At 61.1% G+C, this 17324-nt stretch overlaps 1 protein-coding gene across 1 annotated transcript; it reads left to right on the plus strand.

Moving 5' to 3' along the window:
* Nucleotides 1-271: 271 nt before the first annotated feature.
* On the plus strand, nt 272-16360 carry LOC308187023 (armadillo repeat-containing protein 5-like; the record flags this gene model as incomplete). The annotated part of the gene is made up of 7 exons (XM_080609175.1): nt 272-554; nt 2363-2470; nt 7649-7843; nt 7893-8508; nt 10119-10606; nt 14534-14666; nt 16168-16360. Coding segments are annotated over 7 exons (2016 nt in total), but the record flags the coding sequence as incomplete, so codon positions are not given.
* Nucleotides 16361-17324: the final 964 nt, after the last annotated feature.

The raw sequence follows: 17324 nt of genomic DNA on the forward strand, positions 1-17324 counted from the left end.
CCTTCCCTTCCCGGCGCCGCAGCGCCTCATGGGATCTGTAGTTCTTTACCCCCTTCTTATAACGGAGCCCTACGGGTCCCGAACTACAACTCCCATCACCCCTTGCGGCCCTGCGGCCTTCCTTTCCGCCCCTTCCCTCCTTCCCTTCCCGGCGCCGCAAAGCCTCATGGGACATGTAGTCCTTTACCCCCTTCTTATAACGGCGCCCTACGGGGCCCGAACTACAGCTCCCGTGATCCCCCCGCGCCCCCGTCCCTCTCCCCCTCCCAACATGGCGGAGCCCCTCTCCTGGTGCGTGGAGGCCGTGAGGAGCGGGGCCGAACCGGGCCTGTCCCGGGCCCTCCGCTCCCTCCGGAGCCCGCCACACGCGGAGCCCGAGCGGAGCCGCTCGGTTCCGGGGCCCGGGGGGGGTTTGGGGCCTCTCCTGGAGCTCCTGGAGCCCGCCGGGGCCCGGGGCCTCAGCCTGGGGCTGGCCCTCAGCGTCCTGGGGAACCTCTGCACCGAGCCCGGCTGCAGGAGGCAGGCCCGGAGCCTGGGGGGGGTGCCCCGCCTCGGTGAGGGGGGCTAATGGGGGGCTTGGGGGGGTTTGGACCCAAACTGGGGGGCTGGGGGGGGTCCGGGGGGGGGGTTATTGGGGGGTTTGGGGGGGTTTGGACCCAAACTGGGGGGCTGGGGGTGGTCCTGGGGGGGTTATTGGGGGGGTTTGGGCACGAATTGGGGGGCTGGGGGGGGTCCTGGGGGGGTTATTGGGGGGTTTGGGGGGTTAATGGGGGGCTTGGGGGGGAAATCAGGGGGCTTTGGGGGGGGTTTGGGTCCCAAATGGGGGGGTTAGACCCTAATTGGGGGGCTGGGGGGGGTCCGGGGGGGGTTATTGGGGGGTTTGGGCACGAATTGGGGGGCTGGGGGGGGTCCTGGGGGGGTTATTGGGGGGCTGGGGGGCGTTTGGGGGGGGGTTGGGCACGAATTGGGGGGCTGGGGGGGGTCCTGGGGGGGTTATTGGGGGGTTTGGCGGGTTAATGGGGGGCTTGGGGGGGAAATCAGGGGGCTTTGGGGGGGGTTTGGGTCCCAAATGGGGGGGTTAGACCCTAATTGGGGGGCTGGGGGGGGGCCCTGGGGGGATTTATTGGGGGGTTTGGGGGGGCTGGGGGGGTCCTTAAGGGGTTAATGGGGGGCTTAGAGGGAGGATTTGTGGGGGGCTGGGTGGGTTGGGCACGAAATGGGGGGGGTTGGACCCAAATTGGGGGGCTGGGGGGGTTCTGGGGGGGTTATTGGGGGGTTTGAGGGGTTATTGGGGGGTTTAGGCACGAATTGAGGGGCTGGGGGGGGGTCCGGGGGGGGTTATTGGGGGGTTTGGGCACGAATTGGGGGGCTGGGGGGGGGTCCTGGGGGGGTTATTGGGGGGCTGGGGGGGTCTTAAAGGGGTTAATGGGGGGCTTGGGGGGGGATTTGGGGGGGCTGGGGGGGGTTGGGCACGAAATGGGGGGGGTTAGACCCCAGAAGGGGGGGGCTGGGGGGGCCCTGGAGGGGTTAATGGGGGTGCTTGGGGGGGTTTGGGGGGGGTTTGGACCCAAATTGGGGGGCTGGGGGGGTCCGGCGGGGGTTATTGGGGGGTTTGGGCACGAATTGGGGGGCTGGGGGGGGTCCTGGGGGGGTTATTGGGGGGCTGGGGGGCGTTTGGGGGGGGGGTTGGGCAGGAATTGGGGGACTGGGGGAGGTCCTGGGGGGGTTATTGGGGGGTTTGGCGGGTTAATGGGGGGCTTGGGGGGGAAATCAGGGGGCTTTGGGGGGGGTTTTGGGTCCCAAATGGGGGGGTTAGACCCTAATTGGGGGGCTGGGGGGGGCCCTGGGGGGATTATTGGGGGGTTTTGGGCACGAATTGGGGGGCTGGGGGGGGTCCTGGGGGGGTTATTGGGGGGGCTGGGGGGCGTTTGGGGGGGGGGTTGGGCACGAATTGGGGGGCTGGGGGGGGTCCGGGGGGGGTTATTGGGGGGTTTGGGCACCAAATGGGGGGGTTTGGACCCAAATTGGGGGCTGGGGGGGGTCCCTGTGGGGGTTAATGGGGGGTTTGGGGGGGGTTATTGGGGGTTTGGGGGGGGGTCGGACCCCGAAATTGGGGGCTTTGACCCCAAAAGAGGGGGGCCGGGGGCTCCCATAGGGCTTCTTGGGGGGGTTCGACCCCAAAAAAAGGGGGGGGGATTTGGGGGCCCCCCCCCCCAGGTCCCCGGGATCCCCCCATAGGGGCTGATGGGGCAGCCTGGCCCCGCCCCCCCTCCCCCTTTAGCCCCGCCCCCCTTTGACCACGCCCCCTTTGACCACGCCCCCCCCCCCCCCCCCCCCCCCCCCCCCCCCCCCCCCCCCCCAGTGGCCCTGCTGCAGGCCCCCGGCCCCGAGAGCGTGCGGAACCGGGCGGCGCGCGCCCTGGCCAACCTGGCCCTGGAGCCCGACGGAGCCCGCGACGTCCTCGAGGCCGGTGAGTCCCGCCCTAAAACGGCCCCAAAAAGGCCCCGAAATGCCCCGAAAGAACCCGGGGAGGCCCCGGGAAGGGCCCGAGGGGGGGGAAAAAAAGGCACCGAAACGGCGCGAAATGGCCCCAAAAACGCACGGAAAGGCATAAAACGGCCCCAAAAGGACGCGAAATGGCTGCAAAATGGCACAAAAAGGCATAAAATGGCCCCAAAAGACCCCATATGGCACCGAATGGCCCCAAAAGGGCACAAAAAGGCACTGAAAAGGCATAAAATGGCCCCAAAAAACGACCCCAAATGGCACCAAATGGCCACAAAATGGCACAAAAAGGCACTAAAATGGCATAAAATGGCCCCAAAAGGACCCCGAATGGCACCAAATGGCCCCAAAATTGCACAAAAAGGCATAAAATGGCCCCAAAATGACCCCGAATGGCACCAAATGGCCGCCAAATGGCACAAAAAGGCACTAAAATGGCATAAAATGGCCCCAAAGGGGCCCTAAATGGCTGCAAAATGGCACAAAAAGGCATAAAATGGCCCCCAAAAGGACCCCATATGGCACCGAATGGCCCCAAAAGGGCACAAAAAAGGCACTGAAAAGGCATAAAATGGCCCCAAAGGGACCCCAAATGGCACCAAATGGCCACAAAATGGCACAAAAAGGCACTAAAATGGCCCCAAAATGACCCCGAATGGCACTCAAATGGCCGCCAAATGGCACAAAAAGGCACAAAATGGCCCTTAAAGGACACTAAATGGCACCAAATGGCAGCAAAATGGCACAAAAAGGCATAAAATGGCCCCAAAAGGACCCTAAATGGCACCAAATGGCCCCAAAAGGACTCCGAATGGCACTAAAACGGCACAAAAAGGCACTAAAATGGCATAAAATGGCCCCAAAAGGGCCCCAAATGGCACAAAAAAAGGCACAAAAGGCATAAAATGGCCCCAAAGGGACCCCAAATGGCACCAAATGGCCGCCAAATGGCACAAAAAGGCACAAAATGGCCCCAAAAGGACCCCGAATGGCACAAAAAGGCACTAAAATGGCACAAAATGGCACCAAAAGGACCCTAAATGGCACCAAATGGCCGCAAAATGGCACAAAAAGGCATAAAATGGCCCCAAAAGGACCATAAATGGCTGCAAAAGGGCACAAAAAGGCATAAAGTGGCCCCAAAAGGACCCCAGATGGCACCAAATGGCCGCCAAATGGCATAAAAAGGCACAAAATGGCCCCAAAAGGACCCCATAGGGCACCAAAAGGGCACAAAAAGGTACTAAAATGGCCCCAAAAGGACCCCGAATGGCACCAAATGGCCACAAAATGGCAACAAAAGGGCACAAAAAGGCACTAAAATGGCGTAAAATTGCCCCAAAGGACCCCAAATGGCACAAAGAGGCACTAAAAAGGCATAAAATGGCCCCAAAAGGACCCTAAATGGCACCAAATGGCCCCAAAATGGCATAAAATGGCACCAAATGGCCGCCAAATGGCACAAAAAGGCACGAAATGGCCCCAAAAGGACCCCCGAATGGCACAAAAAGGCACTAAAATGGCATAAAATGGCCCCAAAAGGACCCTAAATGGCACCAAGTGGCCCCAAAATGGCACAAAAAGGCACTAAAAAGGTATAAAATGGCACCAAATGGCCACAAAATGGCAACAAAAGGGCACAAAAAGGCACTAAAATGGTGTAAAATGGCCCCAAAAGGACCCCAAATGGCACAAAGAGGCACTAAAATGGCATAAAATGGCCCCAAAGGGACCCCAAATGGCACCAAATGGCCCCAAAAGGGCTCCAAATGGCACTAAAACGGCACAAAAAGGCACTAAAATGGCATAAAATGGCCCCAAAAGGACCCCGAATGGCACCAAATGGCCACAAAATGGCAACAAAAGGGCACAAAAAGGCACTAAAATGGTGTAAAATGGCCCCAAAAGGACCCCAAATGGCACAAAGAGGCACTAAAATGGCATAAAATGGCCCCAGAAGGACCCTAAATGGCACCAAATGGCCCCAAAAGGGCTCCAAATGGCACTAAAACGGCACAAAAAAGCACTAAAATGGCATAAAATGGCCCCAAAAGGACCCCAAATGGCACAAAAAGGCAATAAAAAGGCATAAAATGGCCCCAAAAGGACCCCGAATGGCACAAAAAGGCACTAAAATGGCACAAAATGGGCCCAAAAGGATCCTAAATGGCACCAAGTTGCGCCAAAATGGCACAAAAAGGCACTCAAAATGGCATAAAATTCCCCCAAAAGGACCCTAAATGGCACCAAAAGGTACTAAAATGGCACAAAATGGCCCCAAAAGCACCCGAGGCGGCCCCAAAAGGACCCGAGGGGGCAAAAAAAAGGCACCGAAACGGCGCGAAATGGCCCCAAAGGGACCCCGAATGGCACCAAAAGAGCATAAAAAGGCATAAAATGGCATAAAGTGGCCCCAAAAGGACCCTAAATGGCAAAAAAAAGGCCCCCAAATGGCACAAAATGGCCCTAAATGGCACCGAATGGCCCCAAAAGGGCCTTAAATACCACAAAATGGACCCAAAAGGACCCCAAATAACACAAAACGGCCCCAAAAGGACCCCTAAATGGCACCAAATAGCCCCAAAGTGGCACAAAAAGGCCCCAAATGGCCCCAAAATGGCCCCAAAATGGCACCAAAATGGCACAAAATTGTCCAAAAAAACGGCCCCAAATGGCCCCAGTGAGGTTCTTACGGGGTCCCCTTGGGTCCTTTTGGGGTCCCCAAGGTCCTCATGGGGTCTTTTGGGGTCCCCGATGTCCTTATGGGGTCCCTGATGTCCTTATGGGGTCCCCGAAGTCTTCTCTTGGGTCCTTTTGGGGTCCCTTTGGGACCTTATAGGGTCCTCGAGGGCCTTTTGGGGTCCCTCGGGTCCTTTTGGGGTCTTCTTGGGTCCTTTTGGGGTCTCCGACATCCCCCTGAGGTCCCTTTGGGGGTCCCCTTGTGTCCTTACGGGGTCCCCCTTCGGGGGGGTTTTGGGGTCCCGTGGGTGGCCCCGAGGTCCCCTTGGGTACTTTTGGGGTCCCTTCGGGGTCCCCGCGGTTGTCCGGGAGGTCCTCGGGGTGGCCCAAAAGATGTCCCCGTGTCCCCAGAAGTTGTCCCCAGCGGGTTCCTCAAGAGGTTCCTCATCAAAATGGCCCCAAAATGTCCCCAAATGCGTCCCCGTGACCCCAAAGACGTCCCCAACGGGTTCCTCAACGGGTTCCTCAACCCCGTGGCCTCCAAAACCTCCTCAAGATGTCCCCAAAAGATGTCCCCAATGTCCCCAAAGACATCCCCCGATGGGTTCCTCAACGGTTTCCTCATCAAAATGGTCTCCACAATGTCCCCAAAAGATGTCCCCATGACCCCAAAGATGTCCCCAGTGGGTTCCTCAATGGGTTCCTCATCAAAATGGCCTCCAAAACCTCCTCGAGATGTCCCCAAAAGATGTCCCCATGACCCCAAAGACGTCCCCAACGGGATCCTCAAGAGGTTCCTCAACCCCGTGGCCTCCAAAACCTCCTCGAGATGTCCCCAAACTTGTCCCAATGTCCCCAAAGACGTCCCCAACGGGTTCCTCAATGGGTTCCTCACCCCCGTGGCCTCCAAAACTTCCTCGGGGTGTCCCCAAAAGATGTCCCCAAGTCCCCAGAGACGTCCCCAACGGGTTCCTCAACGGGTTCCTCATCAAAATGGCCTCCAAAATGTCCCCAAACTTGTCCCTGTGACCCCAAAAGATGTCCCCAATGGGTTCCTCAAGGGGTTCCTCATCAAAATGGCCTCCACGACCTCCTCGCGATGTCCCCAAACTTGTCCCCGTGACCCCAAAAAACGTCCCCAACGGGTTCCTCAATGGGTTCCTCACCCCCGTGGCCTCCAAAACCTCCTCGAGATGTCCCCAAACTTGTCCCTGTGACCCCAAAGACGTCCCCAACGGGTTCCTCAAGAGGTTCCTCATCAAAATGGCCTCCACAATGTCCCCAAAAGATGTCCCCATGACCCCAAAGACGTCCCCAATGGGTTCCTCAATGGGTTCCTCATCAAAATGGCCTCCAAAATGTCCCCAAACTTGTCCCAATGTCCCCAAAGACGTCCCCAACGGGTTCCTCAAGAGGTTCCTCATCAAAATGGCCTCCACAATGTCCCCAAACATGTCCCTGTGACCCCAAAAGACGTCCCCAACGGGTTCCTCACGAGGTTCCTCAACAAAATGGCCTCCAAAATCTCCTCAAGATGTCCCCAAACTTGTCCCAGTGTCCCCAGAGATGTCCCCAACGGGTTCCTCAAGAGGTTCCTCATCAAAATGGCCTCCAAAATGTCCCCAAACATGTCCCCGTGCCCCCAAAGACGTCCCCAGTGGGTTCCTCAATGGGTTCCTCATCAAAATGGCCTCCAAAACCTCCTCAAGATGTCCCCAAATGCGTCCCCATGACCTCAAAGACGTCCCCAACGGGTTCCTCAAGAGGTTCCTCAACCCCATGGCCTCCAAAACTTCCTCGGGGTGTCCCCAAAAGATGTCCCCAAGTCCCCAGAGACGTCCCCAACGGGTTCCTCAAGAGGTTCCTCATCAAAATGGCCTCCAAAATGTCCCCAAACTTGTCCCCGTGACCCCAAAAGACGTCCCCAACGGGTTCCTCAACGGGTTCCTCAACCCTGTGGCCTCCAAAACCTCCTCAAGATGTCCCCAGAAGATGTCCCCAAGTCCCCAAAGACGTCCCCAGCGGGTTCCTCAACGGGTTCCTCATCAAAATGGCCTCCACAATGTCCCCAAACATGTCCCCGTGACCCCTAAAGACGTCCCCAACGGGTTCCTCACGAGGTTCCTCAACAAAATGGCCTCCAAAATCTCCTCAAGATGTCCCCAAACTTGTCCCAGTGACCCCAAAAGACGTCCCCAACGGGTTCCTCAAGAGGTTCCTCAACCCCGTGGCCTCCAAAACCTCCTCAAGATGTCCCCAAACTTGTCCCCATGTCCCCAAAGACGTCCCCAACGGGTTCCTCAATGGGTTCCTCACCCCCGTGGCCTCCACGACCTCCTCGGGCGTCCCCAAAGCCGTCCCCAACCCCGACCCCGGCCTCCACCACCTCTTTGACCTCCCCCGGCCTCCACCACCTCCTTGACCTCCCCCCCTTGTCCCCTGTCCCCCCCCTCTCCCCCCGCAGGTGCCGGCCCCCTCCTGGTCTCCCTGGCGGCCTCCTGCGCCACCCCCGGAGTGCCTCCACAGCGCCGCCCGCGCCCTCCGCATCCTGGCCTCCGCCCCGGCCTCCCCGCCTCGCCCTGGGCCGCGCCGGCGCCGTCCGCGCCCTCCGCCGCCCGCCTGGCCTCCCTCGGCCCCCGGCCACCCGGCCTCCGCCTCGGTGGCCCGGGCCTTGCGCGGCCTCACCCGAGCCGCCGGCCTCCGCCGAGGCCGCCGGCGAGCTGGCGCCGGCCTTCGCCGCCTTGGCCTCCCTGGCCTCCCACCCCAAACGCCGCCGCCGCCACCCGGCCCTGGGCGCCAATCGCCAACGCCTGCGCCCCGCGCCCACCTCCGCCCGGCCCTGGGGGCCGCCGGGGCGGTGGAGGCCGTGACGGCCGAGGTGGAGGCCGCGACGGCGGAGGTGGCGGCCTCGGCGGAGGCCGGCGGCGGCGGCCTCCGCCTCCACCCGGCCTCGTCCGGCGCCGCCGTGCGGGCCCTCTGCCTCCTGTGCCGCGAGGCCGTCAACCGGGCCCGGGTGCGGGAGGCCGGCGGCCTGGCCGTCCTCCTGAGGCTCCTGGCGGAGGCCGGCCCGTGGAGGCCGCGCGTCCTCCTGGCCCTGGCGGCCTTCTCCTACGACCAGGAGGCCCTGGAGGCCCTGGAGGCCCTGGGCTTGGCGCCGCTGCTGGCGGAGGTCCTGCGGGGCCGGGCGGAGGCGGCGGCGGAGGCCCGGGGAGGCCGGGAGGCCGGAGGGGAGGACGCGGAGGCCGCCTCCTGCGACGTCCCCCGCGAAGGCCCCGCAGCCTCCAACCGCGACGGGGCGGCCGCCGGGAGCCGCAGGGGGCTCAAGTGAGTCGGGGGTGGGGGGGTTTGGGGGGGTTTTGGGGTCTTTTGGGGTTTTGGAGGCCGCTGGGGGGCTTTGGGATGGTTTGGAGGCCGGTTTTGGAGGCCGCTGGGGGGATTTGGGACAATTTGGAGGCCGTTTGGGGTCTTTGGGCCGTTTTGGGAGGTCCTTTGGGGTTTTGGGGACATTTTGGGGGGCGTTTGGGGGGTTTTGGGGGTCTTTTGGGGTTTTGGGAGGCCGTTTGGGGTCTTTGGGATGTTTTGGGAGGTCCTTTGGGGGTTTTGGAGGCCGCTGGGGGGCTTTGGGATGGTTTGGAGGCCGGTTTTGGGTTTTGGAGGCCACTGGGAGGATTTGGGACGTTTTGGGGGGCCAGTGGGGGTTTTGGGGGGGGTTTTGGGGGTCTTTTGGGATTTTGGGAGGCCGGTTTTGGGTTGCGGAGGCCTCTTGGGGGTTTTGGAGGCCCTTTGGGTTCTTCGGGAGGTTTTGGAGGCCGCCGGGGGGCCGCGGGAGGTCTCTCGGAGCCCTCGGGACCTCCTTGGGGCGGGTTTTTTGAGGTCTTCGGGGTCCTTCCGAGGCCTCGCGGGGCCTTCGGGAGGTCCTCGAGACCTTTTTCGGGGCCTCCTGGGCCTCCTCGAGGCTCCTAATCCCATTTCTGAGATCTTTGAGACCTTCTGGAGGCCCTTTAGGACATTTTTTGGGGCCTCCTCAGCCTCTTTTGAGGCTCCTGAGCCTCTTCAAGACCTTTTTTGGGGCCTCCAGAACCTTTTTGAGGTTTTTGAGCCCTTTTTTGAGATCTTTGGGACCTCCTGGAGGCCGTTTAGGACATTTTTTGGGGCCTCCACAGCCTCCTCGAGGTCCCCAATCCCTTTTTTGAGATCTTTAAGACCTCCACGAGCCCCTTCAAGACGTTTTTTGGGGCCTCCAGAGCCTCTTTGGGGATTTCGAGCCCTATTTTGGGATCTTTAAGACCTCCTGGAGGCCCTTTAGGACATTTTTTGGGGCCTCCACAGCCTCCTTGAGGTTCTTGAGCCCTATTTTGGGATCTTTAAGACCTCCTGGAGGCTCTTTAAGACGTTTTTTTGGGGCCTCCAGAGCCTCTTTGGGGATTTCGAGCCCTATTTTGGGATCTTTGAGACCTCCTGGAGGCCCTTTAGGACAATTTTTGGGGCCTCCACAGCCTCCTCGAGGCCCCCAATCCCTTTTTTGAGATCTTTGTGACCTCCAGGAGGTTCTTCAAGATGTTTTTTGGGGCCTCCAGAACCTTTTTGAGGTTTTTGAGCCCTTTTTTGAGATCGTTGAGCCCTCCTGGAGGCTGTTTAGGACAATTTTTGGGGCCTCCACAGCCTCCTCGAGGCCCCCAATCCCTTTTTTGAGATCTTTGAGACCTCCACGAGCCCCTTGGAGACATTTTTTGGGTCCTCCAGAGCCTTTTTGAGGTTTTTGAGCCTTTTTTTGAGATTTTTGAGACCTCCTGGAGGCCGTTTAGGACATCTTTTGGGCCCTCCACAGCCTCCTCGAGGCCCCCAACCTCTCTTTTAGCGCCTCGAAGCCCCCGTTTTGTCCCGTCCCCCCCCCCATATCTCACCCCTCTTCTCTCCCCCCCCTCCCTTTACAGGTCCTGGCTCCTCTCGGAATCCCTCTCCCCGCCTCCCTCCCCGCCCCGGCCTCCGCCCCGGCCTCCCCTCTCCCCCCGCCGGCCTCCCTTACCCCCTTTGGGGGCCCTGGCCCTCCCCAGGGGGGTCGCGGAGGGCGACCCCTGGCTCCCCGAAACCCCCGCTCTCCTCCTCCTGTCCCGCTTGGCCTCCGGCCCCGAACCCAGCCTCTCCTTGGCCTCCGGCCTCGTCGTCTCCGGCCTCCTCCGCTACCTCACGGGGGTCCCGGCCCCGGCCCCCCGAGCCGTGAGGTTGCTGCAGCGCCTCGCCGGGCACCCCGCTTTTTTGGGGGCGCTGGTCCGCCACTACGTCCCCTCGCTGCTCAGGACCTGGCTGGTGCTGGGCTTGGAGCCCGAAGAGGCCCGGGAGGTCGCTCAAGGCGGAGGCTGGAAGGAGGAGGAGGAGGAGGAGAAGGAAGATGGAGGCCGGAGGGAGAGGCTGAAGGAGCTCGGTGAGTTTTGGGTTTTTTTGGGGTGTTTTGGGGGTTTTGGAGGGGATTTGGGTTTTTTTTTGGGGTGGAGGACGAGGAGGAGGAGGTTGAGGCTGGAGGGGGTAGAGGCTGGAAGGAGGAGGAGGAGGAGGAGGATGGAGGAAGGAGGGAGAGGCTGAAGGAGCTGGGTGAGTTTTTTGGGGGTTTTGGGGTGTTTTTGGGGTTTTGGAGGGGATTTGGGGTCTTTTTTGGGGGTGGAGGACGAGGAGGAGGACAAGGAGGAGGTTGAGGCCAGAGGGGGTAGAGGCCGGAGGGGGTGGAGGCCGGAGGGAGAGGCTGAAGGAGCTCGGTGAGTTTTGGGGGGGTTTTGGGGTGGTTTTGGGGGCTTTGGAGGGGATTTGGGGTCTTTTTTGGGGTGGAGGACGAGGAGGAGGAGGTTGAGGCTGAAGGGGGTGGAGGCTGGAAGGAGAAGGAGGAGGAGGAGGAGGATGGAGGCCGGAGGGAGAGGCTGAAGGAGCTCGGTGAGTTTTTGGGGGGGGGGGGGGTCGGGGTTTTTTTTTGAGGGGATTTGGGGTTTTTTTGGGTGTGGAGGAGGAGGAGGAGGACGAGGAGGAGGAGGTTGAGGCCAGAGAGGGTAGAGGCCGGAGGGGGGTGGAGGCCGGAGGGAGAGGCTGAAGGAGCTGGGCGAGGTTTTTGGGGGTTTTGGGGTGTTTTGGGGGCTTTGGAGGGGATTTGGGGTCTTTTTTGGGGGTGGAGGACGAGGAGGAGGAGGAAGAGGTTGAGGCTGAAGGGGGTAGAGGCCGGAGGGAGAGGAGGATGGAGGCCGGAGGGAGAGGCTGAAGGAGCTGGGTGAGGTTTTTGGGGGGGTTTTGGGGTGGTTTTGGGGTTTTGGAGGGGATTTGGGGTCTTTTTTGGGGTGGAGGACGAGGAGGAGGAGGAGGTTGAGGCCGAAGGGGGTGGAGGCTGGAAGGAGGAGGAAGAGGAGGAGGAGGAGGATGGAGGCCGGAGGGAGAGTGAAGGAGCTGGTTGAGGTTTTTTGGGGTTTTGGGGGGGGTTTAGGGTTTTTTGGGGGTGTTTGAGGGGATTTGGGGTCTTTTTTGGGGTGGAGGAGGAGGAGGTTGAGGCTGGAGGGGGTGGAGGCCGGAGGGAGGAGGAGGAGGATGGAGGCCGGAGGGAGAGGCTGAAGGAGCTGGGTGAGTTTTTTGGGGGTTTTGGGGTGGTTTTGGGGTTTTGGAGGGGATTTGGGGTCTTTTTTGGGGTGGAGGACGAGGAGGAGGACAAGGAGGAGGAGGTTGAGGCCAGAGGGGGTAGAGGCCGGAGGGGGTGGAGGCCGGAGGGAGAGGCTGAAGGAGCTGGGCGAGGTTTTGGGGTTTTTGGGGTGTTTTGGGGGTTTTGGAGGGGATTTGGGGTCTTTTTTGGGGTGGAGGAGGAGGAGGAGGAGGAAGAGGTTGAGGCCGAAGGGGGTAGAGGCCGGAGGGAGAGGAGGATGGAGGCCAGAGGGAGAGGCTGAAGGAGCTCGGTGAGTTTTGGGGGGGGTTGGGGTTATTTTTTTGAGGGGATTTGGGTTTTTTTTGGGGGTGGAGGACGAGGAGGAGGACGAGGAGGAGGAGGAGGAGGTTGAGGCTGGAGGGGGTGGAGGCTGGAGGGAGGAGGAAGAGGAGGAGGAGGAGGATGGAGGCCAGAGGGAGAGGCTGAAGGAGCTGGGCGAGGTTTTTTTGGGGTTTTTGGGGTGGTTTAGAGTTTTTTTGGGGGGTTTTGAGGGGATTTGGGGTCTTTTTTGGGGTGGAGGAGGAGGAGGAGGAGGTGGAGGCTGGAAGGAGGAGGAGGAGGAGGAGGATGGAGGAAGGAGGGAGAGGCTGAAGGAGCTGGGCGAGGTTTTGGGGCGTTTTGGGGTGTTTTTGGGGTTTTGGAGGGGATTTGGGGTCTTTTTTGGGGTGGAGGAGGACGAGGAGGAGGAGGAGGAGGAAGAGGAGGAGGTTGAGGCCAGAGGGGGTAGAGGCTGGAAGGAGGAGGAGGAGGAGGAGGAGGATGGAGGAAGGAGGGAGAGGCTGAAGGAGCTGGGTGAGTTTTTTGGGGTTTTGGGGTGTTTTTGGGGTTTTGGAGGGATTTGGGGTCTTTTTTGGGGGTGGAGGACGAGGAGGAGGACAAGGAGGAGGTTGAGGCCAGAGGGGGTAGAGGCCGGAGGGGGTGGAGGCCGGAGGGAGAGGCTGAAGGAGCTCGGTGAGTTTTGGGGGCTTTTTGGGGTGGTTTTGGGGGCTTTGGAGGGGATTTGGGGTCTTTTTTGGGGTGGAGGAGGAGGAGGAGGAGGAGGAGGTTGAGGCTGGAGGGGGTAGAGGCCGGAGGGAGAGGAGGATGGAAGCCGGAGGGAGAGGCTGAAGGAGCTGGGTGAGTTTTTGGGGGTTTTGGGGTGTTTTTGGGGTTTTGGAGGGGATTTGGGGTCTTTTTTGGGGTGGAGGACGAGGAGGAGGAGGAGAAGGAGGAGGTTGAGGCCAGAGGGGGTAGAGGCCGGAGGGAGAGGCTGAAGGAGCTGGGTGAGGTTTTTGGGGTTTTTTGGGGTGTTTTTGGGATTTTGGAGGGGATTTGGGGTCTTTTTGGGGGTGGAGGAGGAGGAGGAGGTTGAGGCTGGAGGGGTAGAGGCCGGAGGGAGAGGAGGATGGAGGCCGGAGGGAGAGGCTGAAGGAGCTGGGTGAGGTTTTTGGGGGTTTTTGGGGTGGTTTAGGTTTTTTTGGGGGGTTTTGGAGGGGATTTGGGGTCTTTTTGGGGGGGAGGAGGAGGAGGTTGAGGCCGGAGGGGGGTGGAGGCCGGAGGGAGGAGGAGGAGGATGGAGGAAGGCTGAAGGAGCTGGGTGAGGTTTTTTGGGGGTTTTGGGGTGGTTTAGGGGTTTTTGGGGGGTTTTGGAGGGGATTTGGGGTCTTTTGGGGTGGAGGAGGAGGAGGAGGAGGAGGAGGCCGGAGGGCGAGGCCGAAGGAGCTGGGTCGGTTTTTCGGGGCGGTTTCGGGGGGTTTTGGGGTTTGGTTTTTGGTTTTTGGGTTTTTTTTTGGGGGGGGGGGTTTGGGGTTTGGTTTTTTTTGGAGGGGGATTTGGGGTCGCGGTCCTTTTGGGGTCCTTTTTGGGGTCCTTTTGGGGTCCTTTTTAGGGTCACCCTCTTGGGGTTTCTTTTGGGGTCCTTTTGGGGTCCTTTTTCTTTTTTGGGTCCTTTTCGGGGTCCTTTTGGGGTCCTTTTTGGGGTCCCTTTTGGTTTTTGGGGGGTTCTTTTTGGGGTTATCCTTTTGGGGTCCTTTTTGGGGTTCTTTTTAGGGTCCTTTTTGGGGTCCTTCTTCTTTTTGGGGTTGTCCTTTTGGGGTCCTTTTTGGGGTCCTTTTTGTTTTTTGGGGGGGTTCTTTTTGGGGTTATCCTTTCGGGGTCCTTTTCGGGGTCCTTTTCGGGGTCCTTTTTTGGGGGGCTTCTTTTTGGGGTTATCCTTTTGGGATTCCTTTTGGGGTCCTTTTTGGGGTCCCTTTTGGTTTTTGGGGGGTTCTTTTTGGGGTTGTCCTTTTGGGGTCCTTTTTGGGGTCCTTTTAGGGTTATCCTTTTGGGGTTGGTTTTGGGGTCCTTTTTGGGGTCCTTTTTTGGGGGGCTTCTTTTTGGGGTTATCCTTTTGGGGTCCTTTTTGGGATTCCTTTTGGGGTCCTTTTTGGGGTCCCTTTTGTTTTTTGGGGTGTCCTTTTTGGGGTTATCCTTTTGGGATTCCTTTTGGGGTCCTTTTTGGGGTCCTTTTTCTTTTTTGGGGGGGTCCCTTTTGGGGTTATCCTTTCGGGGTCCTTTTCGGGGTCCTTTTGCGTTCCCTCGGCCTTCTTCTCGGGGTCCTACCCCCCCCCAAACCCCCCCAACCCCCCCCCAAACCCCCCCAAACCCCCCCAACCCCCCCATACCCCCCCTAAATCCCCTATATATCTCCCCCCCCCCCAGGCGAGGGGCTGCTGCGCTCCCTGGGGGCGGCGGCGGGGGCCCCCTATGGCGTGGGGCTGCTGACCCACATGCTGCGCTGCGGGGCCCCCCCGGCCCGCCTGGCCTGCGCCACCGCCCTGCCGCTGCTCGCCAGGTACTTATGGACCCCATACGGCCCCCATACGGCCCCTATACGTCCCCTATATGGCCCCGGCCCCTATATGGCCCCTATACGGCCCCTATGTGGCCCCTGTGTGGTCCCCGGTCCCGGCCCCATCAACTGCTCGGGGCGGGGGGGGGACCTCCTCCATCCCCTATAGTCCCCCCCAGTCCCCTATAGTCCCCCCCCGTCCCCTATAGTCCCCCATACGTCCCCTATATGGTCCCTGTATGGCCCCGGCCCCTATATGGCCCCTGTGTGGTCCCCGGTCCTGGCCCCGTCACCTGCTCGGGGGGGGGGGGGGGGGGGGGGAGGGGGGTTGGGGGTGTCGCAGCCCACCCCAGTCACCTATAGAGGGTCCCCAGTCACCTATAGAGACCCCCCCGTCCCCTATAGCCCCACCAGTCACCCATAGAGACCCCCCCCTATCACCTATAGAGGGTCCCCAGTCACCTATAGCCCCCCCCCAGTCACCTATAGAGAGCCCCTCCATCCCCTATAGTCCCCCCCCGTCCCCTATAGTCCCCCCCCCGTCCCCTATACTCCCCCATACGTCCCCTATACGGTCCCTGTATGGCCGCGGCCCCTATATGGCCCCTGTGTGGTCCCTGTGTGGTCCCCGGTCCCGGCCCCGTCACCTGTGGGGTTTGGGGGTGTCGCCCTGCAGCCCCGGGCGCCTATAGAGGGGCTCCGGTCACCTATAGAGAGGGGCTCCGGTCGCCTACAGAGGGTCCCAGTCACCCGTAGAGGGCCCGCAGTCACCTATAGGGATCCCCCCCCGCCCCCCGTCACCTATAGCCCACCCCTCCTTCCCCCCCCCCGTTGCCTATAGAGGGTCCCGGTCGCCTGTAGAGGGCCCGCAGTCACCTATGGAGATCCCCCCCCCGTCACCTATAGCCTGCCCCCCTTCCCACCCCCGGTCACCTATAGAGACCCCCCCGTCACCTATAGAGACCCCCCCCGGCCCCTATAGAGACCCCCCCGTCACCTATAGAGACCCCCCCCGTCACCTATAGAAGGTCCCCAGTCACCTATAGACCCCCCCGTCCCCCATAGCCCCCCCAGTCCCCTATAGAGACCCCCCCATCCCCTATACGCCCCCTACTCACCTATAGGGGGTTCCCAGTCACCTATAGAGCCCCCCCCATCCCCTATAGCCCCCCCCTTCCCCCCCGTCACCTATAGAGGGTCCCCAGTCACCTATAGACCCCCCCTGTCCCCCATAGCCCCCCCCAGTCCCCTATAGAGACCCCCCCATCCCCTGTACCCCCCCCACTTGCCTATAGGGGGTCCCCAGTCACCTATAGAGGCCCCCCCCGTCCCCTATAGCCCCCCCCTTCCCCCCCAGTCACCTATAGGGGGTCCCCAGTCACCTATAGAGACCCCCCCGTCCCCCATAGCCCCCCCAGTCCCCTATAGAGCCCACCCCCATCCCTATAGCCCCCCCAGTCACCTATAGGGGGTCCCCAGTCACCTATAGAACCCCCCCCCCCAGGTCCCCGTCCCCGGCACGGGCGCTGCTGTGGGGGGGGGGGGGGCGCGGTGGCCCTGCTGCTGTCGGCAGTGGCCCGCGGGCCCCCCCCGGCCCCCTACGAGCCCCCCCCGGCCTTCGCCCTCTACGCCGCCGACGCCATCGGGCTCCTGCGGGCGCAGCGGGACGGGGACCCGAAGGTGGGCGGGGGGGGGGGGTCGGGGGGGGGGGGTTGGGGGGCGTTTTGGGGGGGTTTGGGGGGTTTTGGGGGCGTTTTGGGGGGGCGTTTGGGGGCGTTTTGGGGGGGTTTGGGGGCGTTTTGGGGGGGTTGGGGACGTTTTAGGGGCGTTTTAGGGTTTTGGGGGCGTTTTGGGGGGGTTGGGTGCGTTTTGGGGGAGTTTTGGGGGGGGTTTGGGGGCGTTTTGGGGGGTTGGGGACGTTTTAGGGGCGTTTTGGGGGTTTGGGGGGCATTTTGGGGGGGTTTTGGGGGCGTTTTGGGGGGTTTTGGGGGCATTTGGGGGGGGTTGGGGACGTTTCAGGGACATTTTGGGGGATCTGGGGGCGATTTGGGGGGGGTTGGGGGCGTTTGGGGGGGGGGTTGGGGCGTTTTGGGGGGGTTTGGGGCGTTTTGGGGGGGTTTGGGGACGTTTGGGGGGGCGTTTGGGGGCGTTTTGGGGGGGTTTCAGGGCGTTTTGGGGCGTTTGGGGGGTTTTAGGAGTTTTGGGGGTGTTTTGAGGGGGTTTTGGGGGCGTTTGGGGGGTTTGGGGGGCGTTTTGGGGGGGTTTGGGGGCGTTTGGGGGGTTTGGGGGGCGTTTTGGGGGGGTTTGGGGACATTTTGAGGGTTTTGGGGGCGTTTTGGGGGGCGGTTGGGGCGTTTTGGGGGGGTTTGGGGACGTTTGGGGGGGCGTTTGGGGGCGTTTTGGGGGCGTTTGGGGGCGTTTTGGGGGGGTTTGGGGGGTTTGGGGACGTTTTGGGGGGGTTGGGTGCGTTTTGGGGGAGTTTTGGGGGCATTTTGGGGGCGTTTTGGGGGGGTTGGGGACGTTTTAGGGGCGTTTGGGGGGTTTGGGGGCGTTTTGGGGGCGTTTTGGGGGCGTTTTGGGGGCGTTTTGGGGGGGTTGGGTGCGTTCTGGGTGAGTTTTGGGGGGGTTTGAGGGAGTTTTGGGGGGGTTGGGGACGTTTTA

Source organism: Anser brachyrhynchus, assembly GCF_964034855.1.
Source record: "Anser brachyrhynchus genome assembly, contig: SCAFFOLD_550, whole genome shotgun sequence".
In the NCBI taxonomy this organism is placed as follows: Eukaryota; Metazoa; Chordata; class Aves; order Anseriformes; family Anatidae; genus Anser; species Anser brachyrhynchus.